The sequence below is a fragment of the Zea mays genome, chromosome 10 (genome assembly GCF_902167145.1).
Source record: "Zea mays cultivar B73 chromosome 10, Zm-B73-REFERENCE-NAM-5.0, whole genome shotgun sequence".
Classification (NCBI taxonomy): domain Eukaryota; kingdom Viridiplantae; phylum Streptophyta; class Magnoliopsida; order Poales; family Poaceae; genus Zea; species Zea mays.
Window position 1 is genome coordinate 145,553,349 of NC_050105.1, and position 16,644 is coordinate 145,569,992.

Below are 16,644 nucleotides of genomic sequence, written 5' to 3' on the forward strand. Positions count from 1 at the left end.
ATTCAGGTTACTAGAAAAATTCAGGTCGGGTAATTCGGATTTTAAAAATTTCAGGTTTTAATAATTGATATTTGAAATCATACCGGGTTTTATATTACCCGAAAACATGGGTGTCTGAAAATTCGGGTACGGTACCGGGTTATCCGAAGTAATCGAACTGGTTCTGTTGAATGTCGCCGGAGTTCAGACGGTAGCCAACAGCCCAATATTTTGAAATCTAAGTATACAGGCATGCATCCAACATTACAGCATTCTAGAGCCGAGTGTACAGACTAGAGAAGAAAGCAGCTTGTAAAACAGTAAAACAAATAATTTACTCAGTCCTTACATTATTACATGACTACATCAACATCTGCATGACTGCATCAAAAATTTACTTAGTCTCAATGCTTCTCACCACTAAAGCATCAGCACAAGTGCACAACAGACAAAAGTCCAGGCGTCCAGCCCTTAGTCCTTAAAAGAAGTCCTTCCAATGATGATGGAGATCACAGGGATATTTTTGCTGCACTCAAAAGAAGTCCTGCAGAGCCTAGCCCAGCCGCTTCGAAAGGTAATATTTGCGATGTTTTTTTTTCTAACAAAATTCAAACTTCAAATGACGTGTCCATTTGTTTCTAGGTTTTACTTTCAGTGAAGTGAACTGTTGGCGCAAGCAACAGCAAAATTGTTAGCTGCCACTTCGGCAAGATTTTGGCTAGTGCAGGACATGAAAAGAAGGTATGAAAAAACAGCCCACTGAACCTCGAGGACGTCATTTGATGAAACAAGTAAACTCAGACAGTATTCGATTAAGTGAAAAGAACATTGCTGTCTTGCTGGTTGGGATTTGAGAGGACCCTGTAACTTGTAGAAGATTTGGAAAGCACATTGCTGTTTTCAGACATTGAACCCATTTGTTGGGGAAGGCGATTTGTTAGAGGTGAATCAATCTTCACAAATGACTAATGAGGTGAACCCATTTGTTGGGGAAGACGATTTGTGCGGGTAATATGGATTCGTGTACGGGGTTTTTTTTTTGCCTAGTCCTTCCATTCATGAATATTCATCAAACCAAACACACCATAAATTAATTGTGAACTTAAAGCTGCAAAATAGCAACGAAGACATTGAACAATAATGCAAGCATGCAACCGCGTTACACAGGCACATTTTTGGGACTGAAATGGCGGCTAGACACAAGCACTGTGCAGAGGTATTAAGGGACACAAATCTCTATTGGGGGAATCCTGGATACTGAACAAGTCTGAACAGGTGCAGCAGCAGCAGCAGCACAAATTACATGCTAAATAACGGTTTTGTACACCACAAGAGAAGAAGCCTAAATTCAGAGGAAGCAGCATCCGAGAGGCCAACATGAAGAGGAAGTCAATACCCGAACCAACTACCCTTGCGTCGTGGTGACTCGTTTCCTTCGGCGACTGAAGTGTTTCTTGAAATAACCCCAGAAATTTTGGGGGAAACTAGGCGAAAAAGTAAAGGGAACTATGAGCACCACATGGCAAGCAGGAGAGTCTGAGGTGCGTTCTTGACTTCCCACTGACGAAAGCTCTAAAATTTTGCTGCTCCTGCAAAAAAAGGCAACGATGATCAGATTTCATCAGTACTCGGACTAAACAATAAGATGAAATCTCGCATACCTTCAATGCAAAGGATAAGAACACTGTTGGATTCAACGAAGCTACTGCTGCTGGGGATTGCTCTGGCCGGAGATCACCGCCGCCTTGATGCGCTCCACGGTGCAGGCGATGAGGCTGTTCACCGTGGCCACCGACCCCAGCGAGATCTTGGCGGTGGGGACAGAGTCGACGAGTATCTGGAAGGCCACCGTCAGGAGCGACCCACCTGAGCCGACGCCGCCGTCGCCTTGCAGCATGCTGCTGCTCCCTGACGATGGGCCGTCGGGCAGGATCGCGAAGCCAGAGGGCAGGAGCGCCACGTAGTCAGGGTCGCCGCCGTTGAGGACCACGTTCATGGCGACCACATCCACCGGGGCGTAGATGACGTACGAGCCCGACATGTCGGTGCAGCTCTCCTGGAGGATCAGCATGCTGCTTTGGTTCGAGTTCGTGCTCTGCGACGAGCGATGCCGACCCAACAATAGAAGCAGCAGGCACGGTCAACATGTTAGAAGCTAGGCAAGGCAAGCGTTATCACATGCATATCATCATCGATGAATGACAAGGCAAAGTCGATGTCATCGTGCATGCTTACATTGACACGAAGAAGCGAGACGCAGTTTCCATGGTCGCGGCCGTTGGCGATGTGAGCCATCTCTTGAACAACGCCGCCATTGGAGAGGATGTCCCACTGCACAAAAGAAAAGAACAGAACAGAACAGAAATGCGGTTCACGTACAGGATGCATTCTCGAACGTGTACGTTCATGGTTAAATAAATAAAAATTGTTAGGTATTGAGTGCGCGCGTGCCTCGCTGCGAGAGCTTTCGTCACGGAGGAAGTCGAAGACACGCTTGGGCGGGACGGGGAGCCAGAACGAGGTGGCAGCGTTGAGGACTATGCCGGGCGGCCTGCCAGGGTCGTCGACGCTCTTCCTGGTCATGACGCGGACGTCCTCAGCGCCGCTGCCGGACAGCGTTGTCCACTGGTGCGCCGCAGAGGCCGTCACGCCGCCGCAGAAGCTCATCACCATCCTCTCCGCCAGCTTCAGCATGCTCTTCCTCCCCTCCGCGCTAGTGATCACTGCAGCAAGCAAGCAAACGATTCGTTCCCCCGGCCGTCAAGGATCTGAACTGTTTTGGATCATGTATATATATATGGTGTGCAGTGCAGGTCTCAGAAATCTCACCACCGATGTCGCTGGTCGGGATGTTGCTGGCCATGACACTGGCAAGGCGCTCGCACTGGCGGTCCAGCGTCCCAACCCATCGGCGTGCACCGAAGGCCAGCCCCGAGCTCACCAGCAGCTTGTAGATGCTGTGCACCGACCTGTCGTCCACCTCGACGTGCTCCACCCAGGTCACCTTCGAGTAGCCATTGGGCATTTCCTGGATCAGGCATCCCGACGGCCGGCGCCGGCACTTGAGGACTGCGCCGGGGCGCAGGCCGTCCAGCGAGACGTCGACGACGGCCCATGTTCCGTCGGCGTTCTGCTTGCAGTACCTCACGAAGTAGCTTTCCCTGGTCGGCACCAGTGGGGAAGGCACCTGAAACTCCACCGACATCTGCAGAATAATGGACAGCAGATCGACATCAAACGACTAGCTAGCTAGTAGCCACCCATGCATGCATCGTCATCAAATTTCAGAACATGCATGCACGCACCACTTGCAATGCACCATTGTAGTTCCCAGCCACGCCGGTTGATAGCACCTCCAGCGTCGCGGCTCTCGACACGATACTCGAGAACACGGCCGCATACTGGTTCTGCGCAGAAGAAAATCGAATTAAAAGTTCAGAAGCCAGCAATCATAATCAGCTGCTGATCGATCAAATGTATGTGCATGGATCATACCACGTCCATGAGGATTTCGACGAGGTTGGCATGGGTCATGATGACGACGGCGCTGTCACGCGACGCCTCCGAGTTGAGCCCGTACGGCTTGGGCCCGAGCCCGCCGGGGAACAAGCGCGCGTACTCCTCCTCGTTAAGCGTCTCCTCCTCAGCGGACCCATCGAGCCCCGCGGGCGCGTTCCACAGCGGCTCGTCCAGCTGCGCCATCCGAACCAGCTCCTCCATGGCCGCCACGGCCAGCTCCACGATCATAGGCTTGTCGGCGTCCGACTGCACGGCGGCGCCCCTCAGCAGCAGGTCCCCGGCACCGGCAGCACCAGCAGCAGCGACGACACCGCCGCCGCCGAACATGTCAGCGGCAGCGCCATACGGCGGCGCCATGTCCAGCGGCGGCAACGCGGGGGCGCGTGCCCCGGCCCCGGCCAGCGGGCTGGACAGCACGGGGAAGGGCACCATGGGCCTGCCCACGTACTTGGCGGCGATGGAGGAGATCCTGTCGACCTCCTCCCGCAGCCGCGCGTTCTCCACGCGGAGGTGGTGCTCGTCGAAGGACATCTCGCCGAGCGCGGCCGGCCCGCCGCAGCTGGGGCACGACGCGCTGCTCAGGGCCTCCTTGTACCGCATGTTCTCGGCGCGCAGCTTCTCGTTCTCGGACCTCAGCTGCGAGTTCTCCTGCCGCTCGTGATGGTTCTGCAACAAGTCCATCCACGCGCCATGCATGGATCACCGTGAGCACATGCGGATGAGGTCCATGAATTGCATCTAGCGTTGTCTCTACTGCCATGGATTAGCTGTTTGTTGTACACGACGACAACGACGCTAACTAATATAAACCATGCATTAAGTGCAATAACAACCCATGGTAATCGCTCCTGAGTCCTGAGTCAGTTGAGCAGTGAGCGCCGTAAACGTCTGCCAGCCTAGCTTGCCAGGTAGGCGTCAGCAGCAGGAGGGAGGAGGAGGAGGAGGAGGAGGAGGAGGAAGACATGCATGGGCCGGAGGTGGGGTTTGACCATGGCTGGTGCTGGTGCTGGTGCCAGCCACTGCCTGGCAGGCTGCGACCTTGCGACAGGGCAATTGGCAGCGCGCATGCAGAAGAGGACATGGGGTGTAGTAAATAGGCCATGAATGCTGCCTGCCAGACGCTAGGTCAGAGGCTTAAATGAAGTAGTTGTGGCGCGCCTGCCTTGCCTCGCAGTTGCAATGCAATGCAATGCAACCCCGAAACCAAAATTTTCCCGATCGATCGAAATGCACAGAACAAAAAAAAAAGGATCAGGGGGGGCTGAGATTATTATAGGCAGGATCGGCACCTTCATTTGCGTGCGCTTGTTCTGGAACCAGAACTTGACCTGGAGGGGCTCCAGCCCCAGCTCCCGGCTCAGCTCCTTGCGCTGCTTGTCGTCCGGGTGCGGGCACTCCTTGAAGAAACTGGCCATCATCCATGCATGAACCGACGATCATCAGATCAAAAGATGACGTGTTCCGTGAGTGACGGCGGATTAATTAATGTTTCTACAAAATATGGAATAAACTAGCAAGTGAAAGGAAGCTCTGCAGTATGAACGACGCAGAAGTCATACTTCTTGAATTTATATAATGCTATGTTTGCTAATTTGCCTTTTGGTTTTAGCTCGAGAAGAAGAGCTAAAGAACAAAAACCGTTTGCACATTGGGTCAACGAATACAATATACTATGATATATGGACGAGCAAGAACTCAATTTGACCTGTGCGGAATAAGCTTACATCAGTCTCTCATCAGCTCAGTGAATGCTCTAGTGACCGACTGATGACTGACTACTATGCTCTAGTGACCGAGTGATGACTAGCACCAGCTTGTCATCATCTCTGCATATTAAATTCAGTGAACCAACAACATTTTGTGCGTATCTTTTTTTTTTGGGTGAACCAAACCATGCATCGACAGGCAAAAGTCAATGCGAAATTAACCACCAAAAAAAGATTTCAAGAACGACCGTACCCGTGCAGAAGCAGAATTAATGAGGAAAAGAGAGAACAAATTAACTCGGAAAAGCATGCGAGTAGCTAGCATGATTAGTGTCATTACGCTTCCAACTCCTGGATCTGGTGCTGGGTGTGGCGGTGGTAGCGCTTCTTCTTGCTGGGCCGCTGGTTGGGGTCCTGCAGCTCGTCCACGGAGACGCCGCCGTCCACGTTCTCGCTGCCGGACTTGCTCTCGAACTCGTCGCCCAGCAGCGGGTCGGACACCCCGCCGCCGCCGCGCCCCATGTTGTCGCCGCTCTCCGCCGTCGTCGCCGGGATCTGGTCCAGCAGGTGTTGCTGCTGCAGTAGCTGGAGCTGCTGGTTGTCCAGCAGGAGGTTTGGCTGCAAAAGCAATTAAGGTGGAAGGGGAAACAGCGACTCGACATCGTCAGCTTGTTTTGTTTGCACCGTTGCACGAACGAGTTGGAATTAATATAAACAATTAATTAAGTGCCAGAGATCGACGACTGGGACGTTTGCCTGCTGAGGCATATATGTTCCGTGCGTTTCATCGCTCGTCGCCATTAATTTGTAGCTGGACTGGACATATGGGGGGAAGTTCAAGGGGCGACAAAGAAAATTTCAAGAGAATGGAAGGGTTGCTCCAAGGTATAAATCGGGAACAAAACCATGCATTTTTTTCTTCTTGGTTTGTTTGGTGTACACATGGAGGAGGACCGGAGGAGATGTGAAAGCAAGCTTGCAACGGGCCGGGAAGAAGGAAGAAAAAAAAGGTAGGTCGTTTCTTGTCCAAGGTCCACATACAACCTACCTGTGTTGATCTGTTTGTGAGATCAGGAACCTGCAGCAAGGATGGAAGTCGCCCCTCTTGCCAAGCCGATGGCCCATCCATCTGCTCCCTTTATATAGGAGCAAGTCTTAAAGAAATGGAGCTCATGCACTCTGATGACCTAATCTATGTGTGAACAGTAACTGGAGATAGATGATACCTCTCTCTCTCCAGACTTCTCAGTTCCCAAGGAAAAAGCTAGCTAATCCTTGCAGGATCAGTACATACATATTGCAGACATGGCCCTTCTGTTGTAGTACTTCTCTAATCCTAGTACTGACCAGACCAAGACCTCAAATCAAACGAAGAAAAATTTACCCAGAAGCCAGACTTGCAAGATCGAGAGCGCCAAAAAAAAAACAAGAGAACAACAAGTTCTGATTTTTCCAAAGAAAAGAGAGAAGCAGCTAAAAACAGTCTTTTGAACTCAACAAGCTAGCCCAAAAAAAGAGGCAGAAAACTGATTACCTGGCCGAGCGAAAGCGCCGACGAGGACCCATACGCCGCGGCGCTGTTCCGGACGATCATCGGCGGCATGTGCCTCGCCGGGATCATCATTTCTCCCTCTCAGAACCTCTCGAACCCTAATTCCTGCCGCCTCAGTAGCTTCTTTCCATTTGTTCACTGGCACATGCGTAGTATCTATCTCCCGCCTCACGGACAAAGAACAGGCGGCGCCAATCCTATTCCTATATGGAGATGTATACCTTGCCTGCCAAGTAACAACACGACCAACAACAGATCTAGCGATCGACAAGGTAGCCCAGACAACCTTCGCTGCGAGCTGACGACTGGCAGTGAGATCTAGCAGAAGAGCTACATATGTTCGTGTGCCTATGCAAAAATAGAACTCCGATCGATCTCTGGCTGCATGCAGCTCTCAAGGCGTGCGTGCAGCAAAAACTTTGCAAGCTCAGAAGGGTAGCTAGCAGGAGGTGGCGAGATAAGCCGGGAGGAGACTAGCTTGAGAAGCTATAGGCGGCCATGGAAGGGGAGGCGAGGAGGAGGAGGAAGAGGAGGAGAGGAAAGGGGAACGGGCGGAGGTGGAAGAGAATGTGGAGAAGGGAGGAAGGAGTTATTGCGAACGAGTTGAGGTGGTGCAATCCACATTTATGAGAGGGCGTATCGTAATTGCTAGCCAGGAGAGAGAGAGAGAGAGCGAGCGAGCGAGCGAGAGAGAGCGAGACGGGTGCATAATTTCCATTTTTTTATTATTTCTATTTCTACAACATTGGTATAGTACTACTTGGAGAAACATGCACAATGTCAATACGTCATATGTGTTTTGTATTTATCGGACGTCGTCATATACTCGTATGTGTACTCCCTCCGTACAGTTTATATAAGACGTAACTATTTTTTATTTTTACCTCATATTATTTTTGTCTCGAAATATAAGACTTGTTCTCTTTAGATGTACGTATATCAATACAATAGTATAGAGAAAATTAAATATTTTTTAACCAGAAATGGTTACGCGTAGATTTGGATGGATGGAGTGGGTTTTTTTTTGGCAAAGAGTGTGAAATTGAACGTTCATGTATATCTACATGTCATATGCACCCTTCATCCTAAAATAAATTTCGTTTTAAGTTGTTAATAGATTCATACAATATTTAATTTATGTGTCTAGATTCATCATTTATTTAAATATAGACATAAAAATACAGAACTAAAATGGATATTATTTTGGTACGGAGAGAGTATGCATGTTTTAATTTTGAGATACGTATATAGCTATCTGATTAGTCATGAAGGAGAAAGGAGAAAATAAAGGTAGCAAGCCTAACGGTCATGCTGTCATGCATTTCAATGTAGAGATATAGAAATATATCATCATTTAACTGTCAGTCAAGAAAAAACAAATACTAATATGAGTTTATTTTACAATTGTCTGAGTCAATTAATCATGGCTACCATACTTTTGGTACTTTTGGCAGTGCTGTACGTTTACTGCATGAATAATAGGCAGCTGACAAATGTTTAAGATAAGATAACCGGCTAGTATTACACCCGGTGATGGAAAAAAAGGAAGGTTCTAGCTAACCATGGAACATACCGTTTCTTCAGTTCTAGAGCCAACGATGATAGCAGCCATGTTTTCCCCCATATTTGAAAAGGAATAGCAGACATATTAACACTGTAGTATTCCTCTGCCATCGAAAATACTTTTTTACATTATAAACAATACTATTATTTACAAAGTGAAGTTGAATAAGAGGTGAGATAGCCAGATAGGAGGTTGGGACAGTGCTGATGATAGTCTAATTAAGATGAATACTCCCAGTGTAGTGCCATTTGGGTTTTGTATTTATGTAATTAATGTCTGGCTCGAAATATGCAGGATATAGATATAGTTCTATAACATAAAGATTATATATTCTAAAAATACTTTTCATAGTAAATCTAAAAACGTAAATTTTGTGTCACGGTTATATATATATATATATATAATTAAATAAAATATACAAAATGTTTAACTTAAGACAATCTTAATACGGTATATAAAAATGGAGGGAGTACTGGACATATCTTTTGCTGCTTGAAAAAAAACATTTAGTAAGGATATGTACAACTTAGAGCATTTCAAACGGTTTTCTAGGGACAAAAGACAACAAAGATATTGTATGATATAAGCCTGAGTCCTTAGATTATTAATGTAACTAAAAGACAATATATATAAAAATCGTTAAATCTCTTGTTTTTTTCACTTAATCCCGTGCACGCAGACCACTCAAGAGAGTAAGAGGTACTCCTCGTTTCATGAAGTTCTGCATGCCCTAAACCACTCAATAAAAGAGTAGCTCTTGCCATGTGATTACATGCACTACAAGGAACTTCAAAGATCGAGTCAAACCTGCATGCATGGGTGGATGCACTATTGGCGTGTAGCTGTAATTTCAACAGCGCCAGGAAATAACCAAAAATGAATTAATAGCGCCCTTAAAACTAAAGAAAGGGGAAGTTTTACCAAGAACCCAAAAGGGAATTTTCAACGAATTGGGGATCGACATATGTTAGACAAGGTTAAAACAACACCGAGAAGAGCTTCGCTTTACCCAGCTCATATTATTTGCAATTAACAACAGACGCAAGATGAAAACCGCGTGGTAATATTCCAGTATGGTTGAGGGGTTTCTCCCTTTTTTTAAAAAGTTCTGAATTTCCTGAAGAACGGGCGAAGAGATCGATGCTAGCTGCGGAGTACTGGATACTAGTACTGTTTTCGTGCCTCGGCACGGCTTCTTGCTTCTCGGCGTGCGTGTGGTGTGGGTCTCTTCTTTTGCATAGGAAACACAGCCTTTTAGAGCATCTCCAACAACATGACCTATAAAAATGTCTTATAATTTAAAAATAAGTAAATTTTATATAATTTAGGGCACCAATAAAGCACCCCGCTCCAACAGTAAAGCCCCAAATCTAGATTATAGGGCAGCCCACTACGGTGTAGTATATTTGAGGCACTTGAGAGGGTGCCCTATAGTTTTTTGACAAAATTTGTTGAATCGAAGCACTGTTGGAGTTGTTTTTCTTGTGTAGAGCCCTATATTTCAATTTGAGGCATTGTTGGAGATGCTCTTACTGCTCGTAAACTAAGGCTAATCACAGTAAGGATTTCATGTCCTATTTTCCAAAAATGTCACGTCAATTTTATGGATGAACGAAACACCCTTTCTCAATAGAGAGTTTTATCTCACTATTTCATATGTCAACATACTTTCTTAAATGCTGCATATAAATAATCAATAAAATTTACTCAATTATATGAAGATGAAACAAAACACTCTCAGTGGAGGTTTCACACAGTTTTCAAGACCTTAGAAACGAGTTAACGTGGTTTCATTTCCATGAAACTCTTCATTCTTAAATGATGTGACATGTCATCCAAATAGCTAATGTGACAGACTAACTAATATATGAAACTGTTGGATCTTTTATGGGCTTGGCCCATTTATTGAATAAACTCTATGGTGTGTAATGGTGGAGAATACCAATAGTACCACATTGGAAGTCCAAGGGTCTTTTGCCTTGACTTATATGGTGGCATTTATTCCACTTAACTTGAGAAGTCAAAGAAATGGACAAGGGCGTGCCACACGCGCGCGCGCCGCCGCCGCCGCCGGCCGGGCCGGGCGTGGCGTGGCGTGGCGAGGCGAGGCAGGCAGGCAGGCAGGCAGGCCGGCGGGCGGGCGGGCGGGCGTGCGGGCGGGCGGGCGTGCGGGCGGGCGTGGTGTGGTTGTGTTAATTTTTAGCACCCACTAACCGCGTACGCCGAGTGACCCTGTCTCTTCGACTGCCGAGTGACTCTGTCTCTTCGTCAGCCAGCCGAGTGACCCTTCTCCTTCAGCTGCCGACTTATGGCGTGACTCGGCAAGAGCTGGCCGACTCATGGCATAACTCGGCTAGAGCTGGCCGACTCTTGGCGTGACTCGGTGACCTTTCTCCTTCAGCTTCCCTCTGCGAGAGGTTAAATAGAGGAGCACCCCTGTCATTCGGTACACGCGAAAAACACTTCCAGAATCACAGTCCAGCCGTCGAGTGAGGGTATTTCCATCTCGTGACTCTGCGCGCACAGAGAAGCGAGAGGGCAGGTGCCTCCGAAGCCGGTGACGTTCGAGACCTTGCACGGGGGATCGGCAATTAGGTTTTTGGGGAGCGTCTTCGCGACTGCCCAACGTCTCGATCGGATGACAAGAGAAGTTGGACAAGGATCAGGATCCTCGGAGCGCATGGGAGGGTATGATCAATTCAGTTCATTACAGTTTTATATTCTGCATATTATATATGTCGTATGTAGCTTTGCTCTATCGTATTATAATATGTTATATCTGTCTGTCTTAATTTTACAGTCATCATGTTTATATTGTTATCTGTTTATTTCCAGTTGTTCCGCAATAATCCATGAACCATGTTTATATGCTTATTTTATTTATATGAATTACATGCTTCATATGCTTTGTGTTCTCATGATCCATATTGTTATGGATATTTTTGAGATCACGTTTTCCATGTTTGGTTATCTATTATATGTCATCATCATAATGTTAATTTATGGAATTAAAATAATACAGAAAATGCCTATAATTCTAACAATCCAAAAACCTAATGTTAGGCATTTTTCTGTCAGAGGTTTTGCTGCTGTGCTAAAGCCTGATCCTTTTGATGGTAAAAACTTCTTGATATGGAAAGCTAAAATGGAATTGTGGCTAACTGCAATGTCTTGTTTTCATGCCGCTGAGGGCAAGCCTGCCAACTTACCTCCTGAGGATGAGGCTAAGTTTAAGGCTGAAGACAACCTCTTTCGAGGAGCAGTAATTAGCGCACTGGATACAAAATTCCAGAAAAGCTATATCATCCTTCCCACGGGGAAAGAGCTGTGGGATGCTCTTGTTGGAAAGTTTGGAGTAACTGACGCTGGTAGCGAGCTGTATCTCATGGAGCAGCTGTATGACTACAAGATGGTTGAGAACCGATCTGTAGTGGAACAGGCTCATGAGTTTCAGGCACTAGCTAAGGAACTCGAACTTTTTCCTTGTCCTTTGCCTGACAAGTTTGTGGCTGGCGGTATAATCGCCAAGTTGCCACCTTCTTGGAAGGACTTTGCTACCTCTCTCAAACATAAGAGACAAGAGTTCAATGTGGAAGAGCTCATTGGTACTCTTGATGTTGAGGAAAGGGCTAGAACAAAGGACAGTGGAAAAGGTGTTGAGACCTCTACTGCTAATGTGGTGCAGAAGAGAAACTTCCGCAAGTTTAACAAGAAGAAAAACCAGAACAAACAAGAGAATGCAAATAAACCTGTTCATACAGCATAGTTTAAAAAGAAGAACAACAATAACAAGGGAAAGGGAGGATGCTTTGTCTGTGGCAGTGATCAACATTGGGCAAGAGAGTGCCCTGATCGCAAGTTCACTCAAGACAAGAAATCAGCTAATGTTGTAACCACTGAAACTGAAGAAGGAACATCTGGGTATGGTAATTCTTTACCATTTGTTCTTTCAGTCTGTAATTCACCTGAGTGGTGGATGGACAGTGGTGCAAACATTCATGTGTGTGCTGATGCCTCTATGTTCACTTCCTACCAGGTCGGGAGGTCTGGCACCTTGTTGATGGGAAATGGGTCGCGTGCTCATGTTCTTGGTGTTGGTACGGTCATTCTGAAGTTTACTTCGGGAAAGACGGTGCCATTGAAGAGCGTGCAGAATGTGCCCTCTATCAAGAAGAATCTCGTTAGCGCTTCGATGCTATGTCGAGATGGATATAAAGTTGTTCTTGAGTCTAATAAATGTGTTGTGTCGAAACATGGTACCTTTGTTGGTAAAGGATATGATTGCGGAGGCTTGTTCCGCTTATCACTGCATGATGTGTGTAATAAACTGGTGAATTCTGTTCATTTTTCTGATGAGTTAGATTTATGGCATTCACGTTTTTGTCATGCAAGCTTTGGCTGTCTTATGCGGTTAGCAAATATAAATTTAATTCCTAAATTTAACTTGGTCAAAAAGTCTAAGTGCCATGTGTGTGTTGAATCAAAACAACCCCGCAAGCCTCACAAGGCTGCTGAGGCGAGGAGTTTGGCACCTCTAGAACTTGTTCATTCTGATCTGTGCGAGATGAATGGAATTTTGACCAAAGGTGGTAAAAGATACTTTCTCACTCTTATAGATGACTCCACTAGATTTTGTTATGTGTATCTCTTAAAAACAAAAGATGAAGCGTTCAATTATTTTAAGGCCTATAAAGCTGAAGTTGAGAACCAACTTGAGAGGAAAATAAAACGGTTAAGGTCTGATCGAGGTGGAGAATATTTCTCTAATGTGTTCGATGAGTTCTGCGTGGAACATGGTATTATTCATGAGAGGACACCGCCATTCTCACCACAATCCAATGGGATTGCTGAAAGGAAAAACCGCACTCTAACAGATTTGGTGAATGCCATGTTGAGTACAGCTGGATTATCCAAGGCATGGTGGGGTGAGGCGATTTTGACAGCATGTCATGTCCTGAATAGAGTTCCAACAAAGAACAAAGAGATCACACCATTCGAGGAATGGGAAAAGAGAAGATTAAATCTCTCATATTTGCGCACTTGGGGTTGCTTGGCTAAAGTGAATGTGCCAATCAACAAAAAGCGTAAACTTGGGCCTAAAACTGTTGACTGTATATTCCTTGGGTACTCTTTTCACAGCACTGGGTATAGGTTCTTAATTATAAAATCTGATGTGTCTGATATGTATGTTGATACTATCATGGAATCAAGAGACGCAACATTTTTTGAGAATGAGTTTCCTATGAAGAATACACCTAGTGATATAAGTCATGAGACTATAATTCCCCATGAGCACGAACTGTCGATTCCTATAGATCATGCTGAGGATTCTCACATGCACATCCCTGAGGAGAATGACACTATAGTCACTCGAAAGAGCAAGAGACAGAGGGTTGCAAAATCCTTTGGTAATGACTTTATAGTGTACCTTGTGGAAGACACACCAACTACCATTAGTGAGGCATATTCCTCTCCTGATGCTGACTTATGGAAGGAAGCAGTAAGGAGTGAGATGGAATCTATTATGTCTAACGGAACTTGGGAGGTCGTTGACCGTCCTTATGGTTGTCAACCTATAGGTTGCAAATGGATCTTCAAGAAAAAGCTTAGGCCTGATGGTACAATTGAGAGGTACAAGGCAAGGCTTGTGGCCAAAGGATATACCCAAAAGGAGGGTGAAGATTTCTTTGATACCTACTCACCAGTGGCTCGATTGACTACAATTCGCACATTAATAGCCGTGGCAGCCTCTTATGGTCTTATCATTCATCAGATGGATGTTAAGACAGCTTTCCTAAATGGAGAGTTGGATGAGGAGATCTATATGGATCAGCCAGAAGGGTTTATTGCGGATGGTCAAGAGAACAAGGTGTGCAGGTTGATAAAATCATTGTATGGCCTAAAACAAGCACCTAAGCAATGGCATGAAAAGTTTGATAATACTCTTACAGCAGCTGGCTTTGTTGTAAATGAATCTGACACGTGTGTATACTATCGGTATGGTGGGGGTGAGTCTGTTATGCTGTGTCTTTATGTTGATGACATTTTGATCTTTGGATCAAATCTCAATGTGATTGAGGAAGTTAAAAATCTTCTAACGAGCAATTTCGAGATGAAAGATTTGGGAGAGGCTGATGTCATTCTAAACATCAAGCTTGTTAGAGAAGCTGATGGTGGGGTAACTTTGTTACAATCCCATTATGTGGAAAAGGTATTGAGTCGCTTTGGTTTTAGTGACTGTGATCCTGCTCCAACACCTTATGACCCCAGTGTGCTATTAAGAAAGAATCGGAGAATAGCAAGGGATCAATTGACATACTCTCAGATCATTGGCTCGCTCATGTACCTTGCAAGTGCAACAAGGCCAGACATCTCTTATGCTGTGAGTAAGCTAAGTCGGTTTGTGTCGAAACCAGGAGATGATCACTGGCGTGCTCTTGAGAGAGTGTTGCGGTATTTGAAAGGTACTATGACATACGGTATTCATTATACCGGAAACCCAAAAGTGCTAGAAGGCTATTGTGATGCCAACTGGATTTCTGATGCTGATGAGCTTTATGCCACAAGCGGATATGTGTTTCTGTTTGGAGGTGGCGCTGTTTCCTGGAAGTCTTGCAAGCAGACTATCTTAACGAAGTCTACAATGGAAGCAGAACTCGCAGCATTAGACACTGCTGGGGCTGAGGCTGAGTGGCTTCGTGATTTCCTATTGGACTTACCGGTGGTTGAAAAACCGATACCGGCTATTTCCATGAACTGTGACAACCAAACGGTGATTACAAAGGTTAACAGTTCTAGGAATAACATGAAGTCTACAAGGCATGTTAAGAGAAGATTGAAATCTGTCAGAAAGTTGAAAAACTCCGGAGTTATAACTGTGGATTATGTCCACACATCAAATAATCTGGCAGATCAATTCACTAAGGGTCTATCACGCAATGTGATAGAAAGTGCATCGAGGGAAATGGGTATGAGACCCATGTGAGATCTACTCTAGTGGTAACCTGCTCTATGTGATCGGAGATCCCGTGAAGTAGAGTGGAGAAACAAGCTAGGAGTAGATTGTGAGGAAAGATCCCTTCTTTAACTCATTTCTGATGCACATCTTTCCTATCTGTAAGGCAGGATGGTTTTTACCTTAATGTATTCCAAGAGTCTTATAAAGGTGAGATGTTGTCCTACAGAACATCTTCTGAGGAATACACCTATATGAGTCAGACTGCTAGTCACAGTCTATGGGACTTGGGTAATCCCTAAATACTCATGAAAGGCACTGAAGTGTGACTTATATGCTTCTAAACAGCGGGAATACCCTTCTGCAGCCTAGTATCAGCAAAGGATTTGAGTGAATCTTATTTCGCACAAAACTGTCAATTCAAGGCATAGTCCATTGTTCAGTTGTGAATGAGTGAAACTCTTATTCTAGATGGATGTTCAACTTAACAGTCTCCATCGAAACACTGGTATATCAAAGGATTGCGATTCTGATACTTCATCATTACAAACCCTAGAGTTTGGTGGGGATTGTTGGATCTTTTATGGGCTTGGCCCATTTATTGAATAAACTCTATGGTGTGTAATGGTGGAGAATACCAATAGTACCACATTGGAAGTCCAAGGGTCTTTTGCCTTGACTTATATGGTGGGATTTATTCCACTTAACTTGAGAAGTCAAAGAAATGGACAAGGGCGTGCCACACGCGCGCGCGCGCCGCCGCCGCCGCCGGCCGGGCCGGGCGTGGCGTGGCGTGGCGAGGCGAGGCAGGCAGGCAGGCAGGCGAGCGGGCGGGCGTGGTGTGGTTGTGTTAATTTTTAGCACCCACTAACCGCGTACGCCGAGTGACCCTGTCTCTTCGACTGCCGAGTGACTCTGTCTCTTCGTCAGCCAGCCGAGTGACCCTTCTCCTTCAGCTGCCGACTTATGGCGTGACTCGGCAAGAGCTGGCCGACTCATGGCATAACTCGGCTAGAGCTGGCCGACTCTTGGCGTGACTCAGTGACCTTTCTCCTTCAGCTTCCCTCTGCGAGAGGTTAAATAGAGGAGCACCCCTGTCATTCGGTACACGTGAAAAACACTTCCAGAATCACAGTCCAGCCGTCGAGTGAGGGTATTTTCATCTCGTGACTCTGCGCGCACAGAGAAGCGAGAGGGCAGGTGCCTCCGAAGCCGGTGCCGTTCGAGACCTTGCACGGGGGATCGGCAATTAGGTTTTTGGGGAGCGTCTTCGCGACTGCCCAACGTCTCGATCGGATGACAAGAGAAGTTGGACAAGGATCAGGATCCTCGGAGCGCATGGGAGGGTATGATCAATTCAGTTCATTAC

At 46.3% G+C, this 16,644-nt stretch overlaps 1 protein-coding gene across 7 annotated transcripts; it reads right to left on the reverse strand.

Moving 5' to 3' along the window:
- Positions 1 to 1,066: 1,066 nt before the first annotated feature.
- Positions 1,067 to 7,371, reverse strand: LOC100383453 (Homeodomain leucine zipper family IV protein). 7 transcript variants are annotated; one of them, XM_035963153.1, is made up of 10 exons: positions 6,739 to 7,371; positions 5,545 to 5,822; positions 4,788 to 4,905; positions 3,475 to 4,164; positions 3,285 to 3,386; positions 2,809 to 3,184; positions 2,431 to 2,702; positions 2,215 to 2,310; positions 1,641 to 2,074; positions 1,067 to 1,562 (listed from the first exon to the last, which is right to left on the reverse strand). In XM_035963153.1, exons 1-9 carry the CDS (start codon positions 6,826 to 6,828, stop codon positions 1,682 to 1,684), a joined length of 2,415 nt encoding a protein of 804 aa, XP_035819046.1. In that variant the 5' UTR covers positions 6,829 to 7,371; the 3' UTR covers positions 1,067 to 1,562; positions 1,641 to 1,681. The 7 variants fall into 7 exon arrangements, with proteins under 7 accessions (XP_035819046.1, XP_020400772.1, XP_008662196.1 ...); XM_020545183.3 differs by having other exon boundaries at positions 1,067 to 1,568; positions 6,253 to 7,355; NM_001347734.1 differs by having other exon boundaries at positions 1,077 to 1,568; positions 6,739 to 7,299.
- Between the last annotated feature and the right edge of the window lie 9,273 nt (positions 7,372 to 16,644).

Excerpts from the sequence above, each read along its gene's own strand:
- LOC100383453 (XM_008663974.4), bottom strand. The coding sequence starts at position 6,828 with ATGATGATCCCGGCGAGGCACATGCCGCCGATGATCGTCCGGAACAGC. Across the intron at positions 4,165-4,787 it reads ACAAGCGCACGCAAATGAAG|AACCATCACGAGCGGCAGGA; the intron begins GTGCCGATCCTG and ends GACTTGTTGCAG. Across the intron at positions 2,075-2,214 it reads TCTCGCTTCTTCGTGTCAAT|AGCACGAACTCGAACCAAAG; the intron begins GTAAGCATGCAC and ends CGCTCGTCGCAG.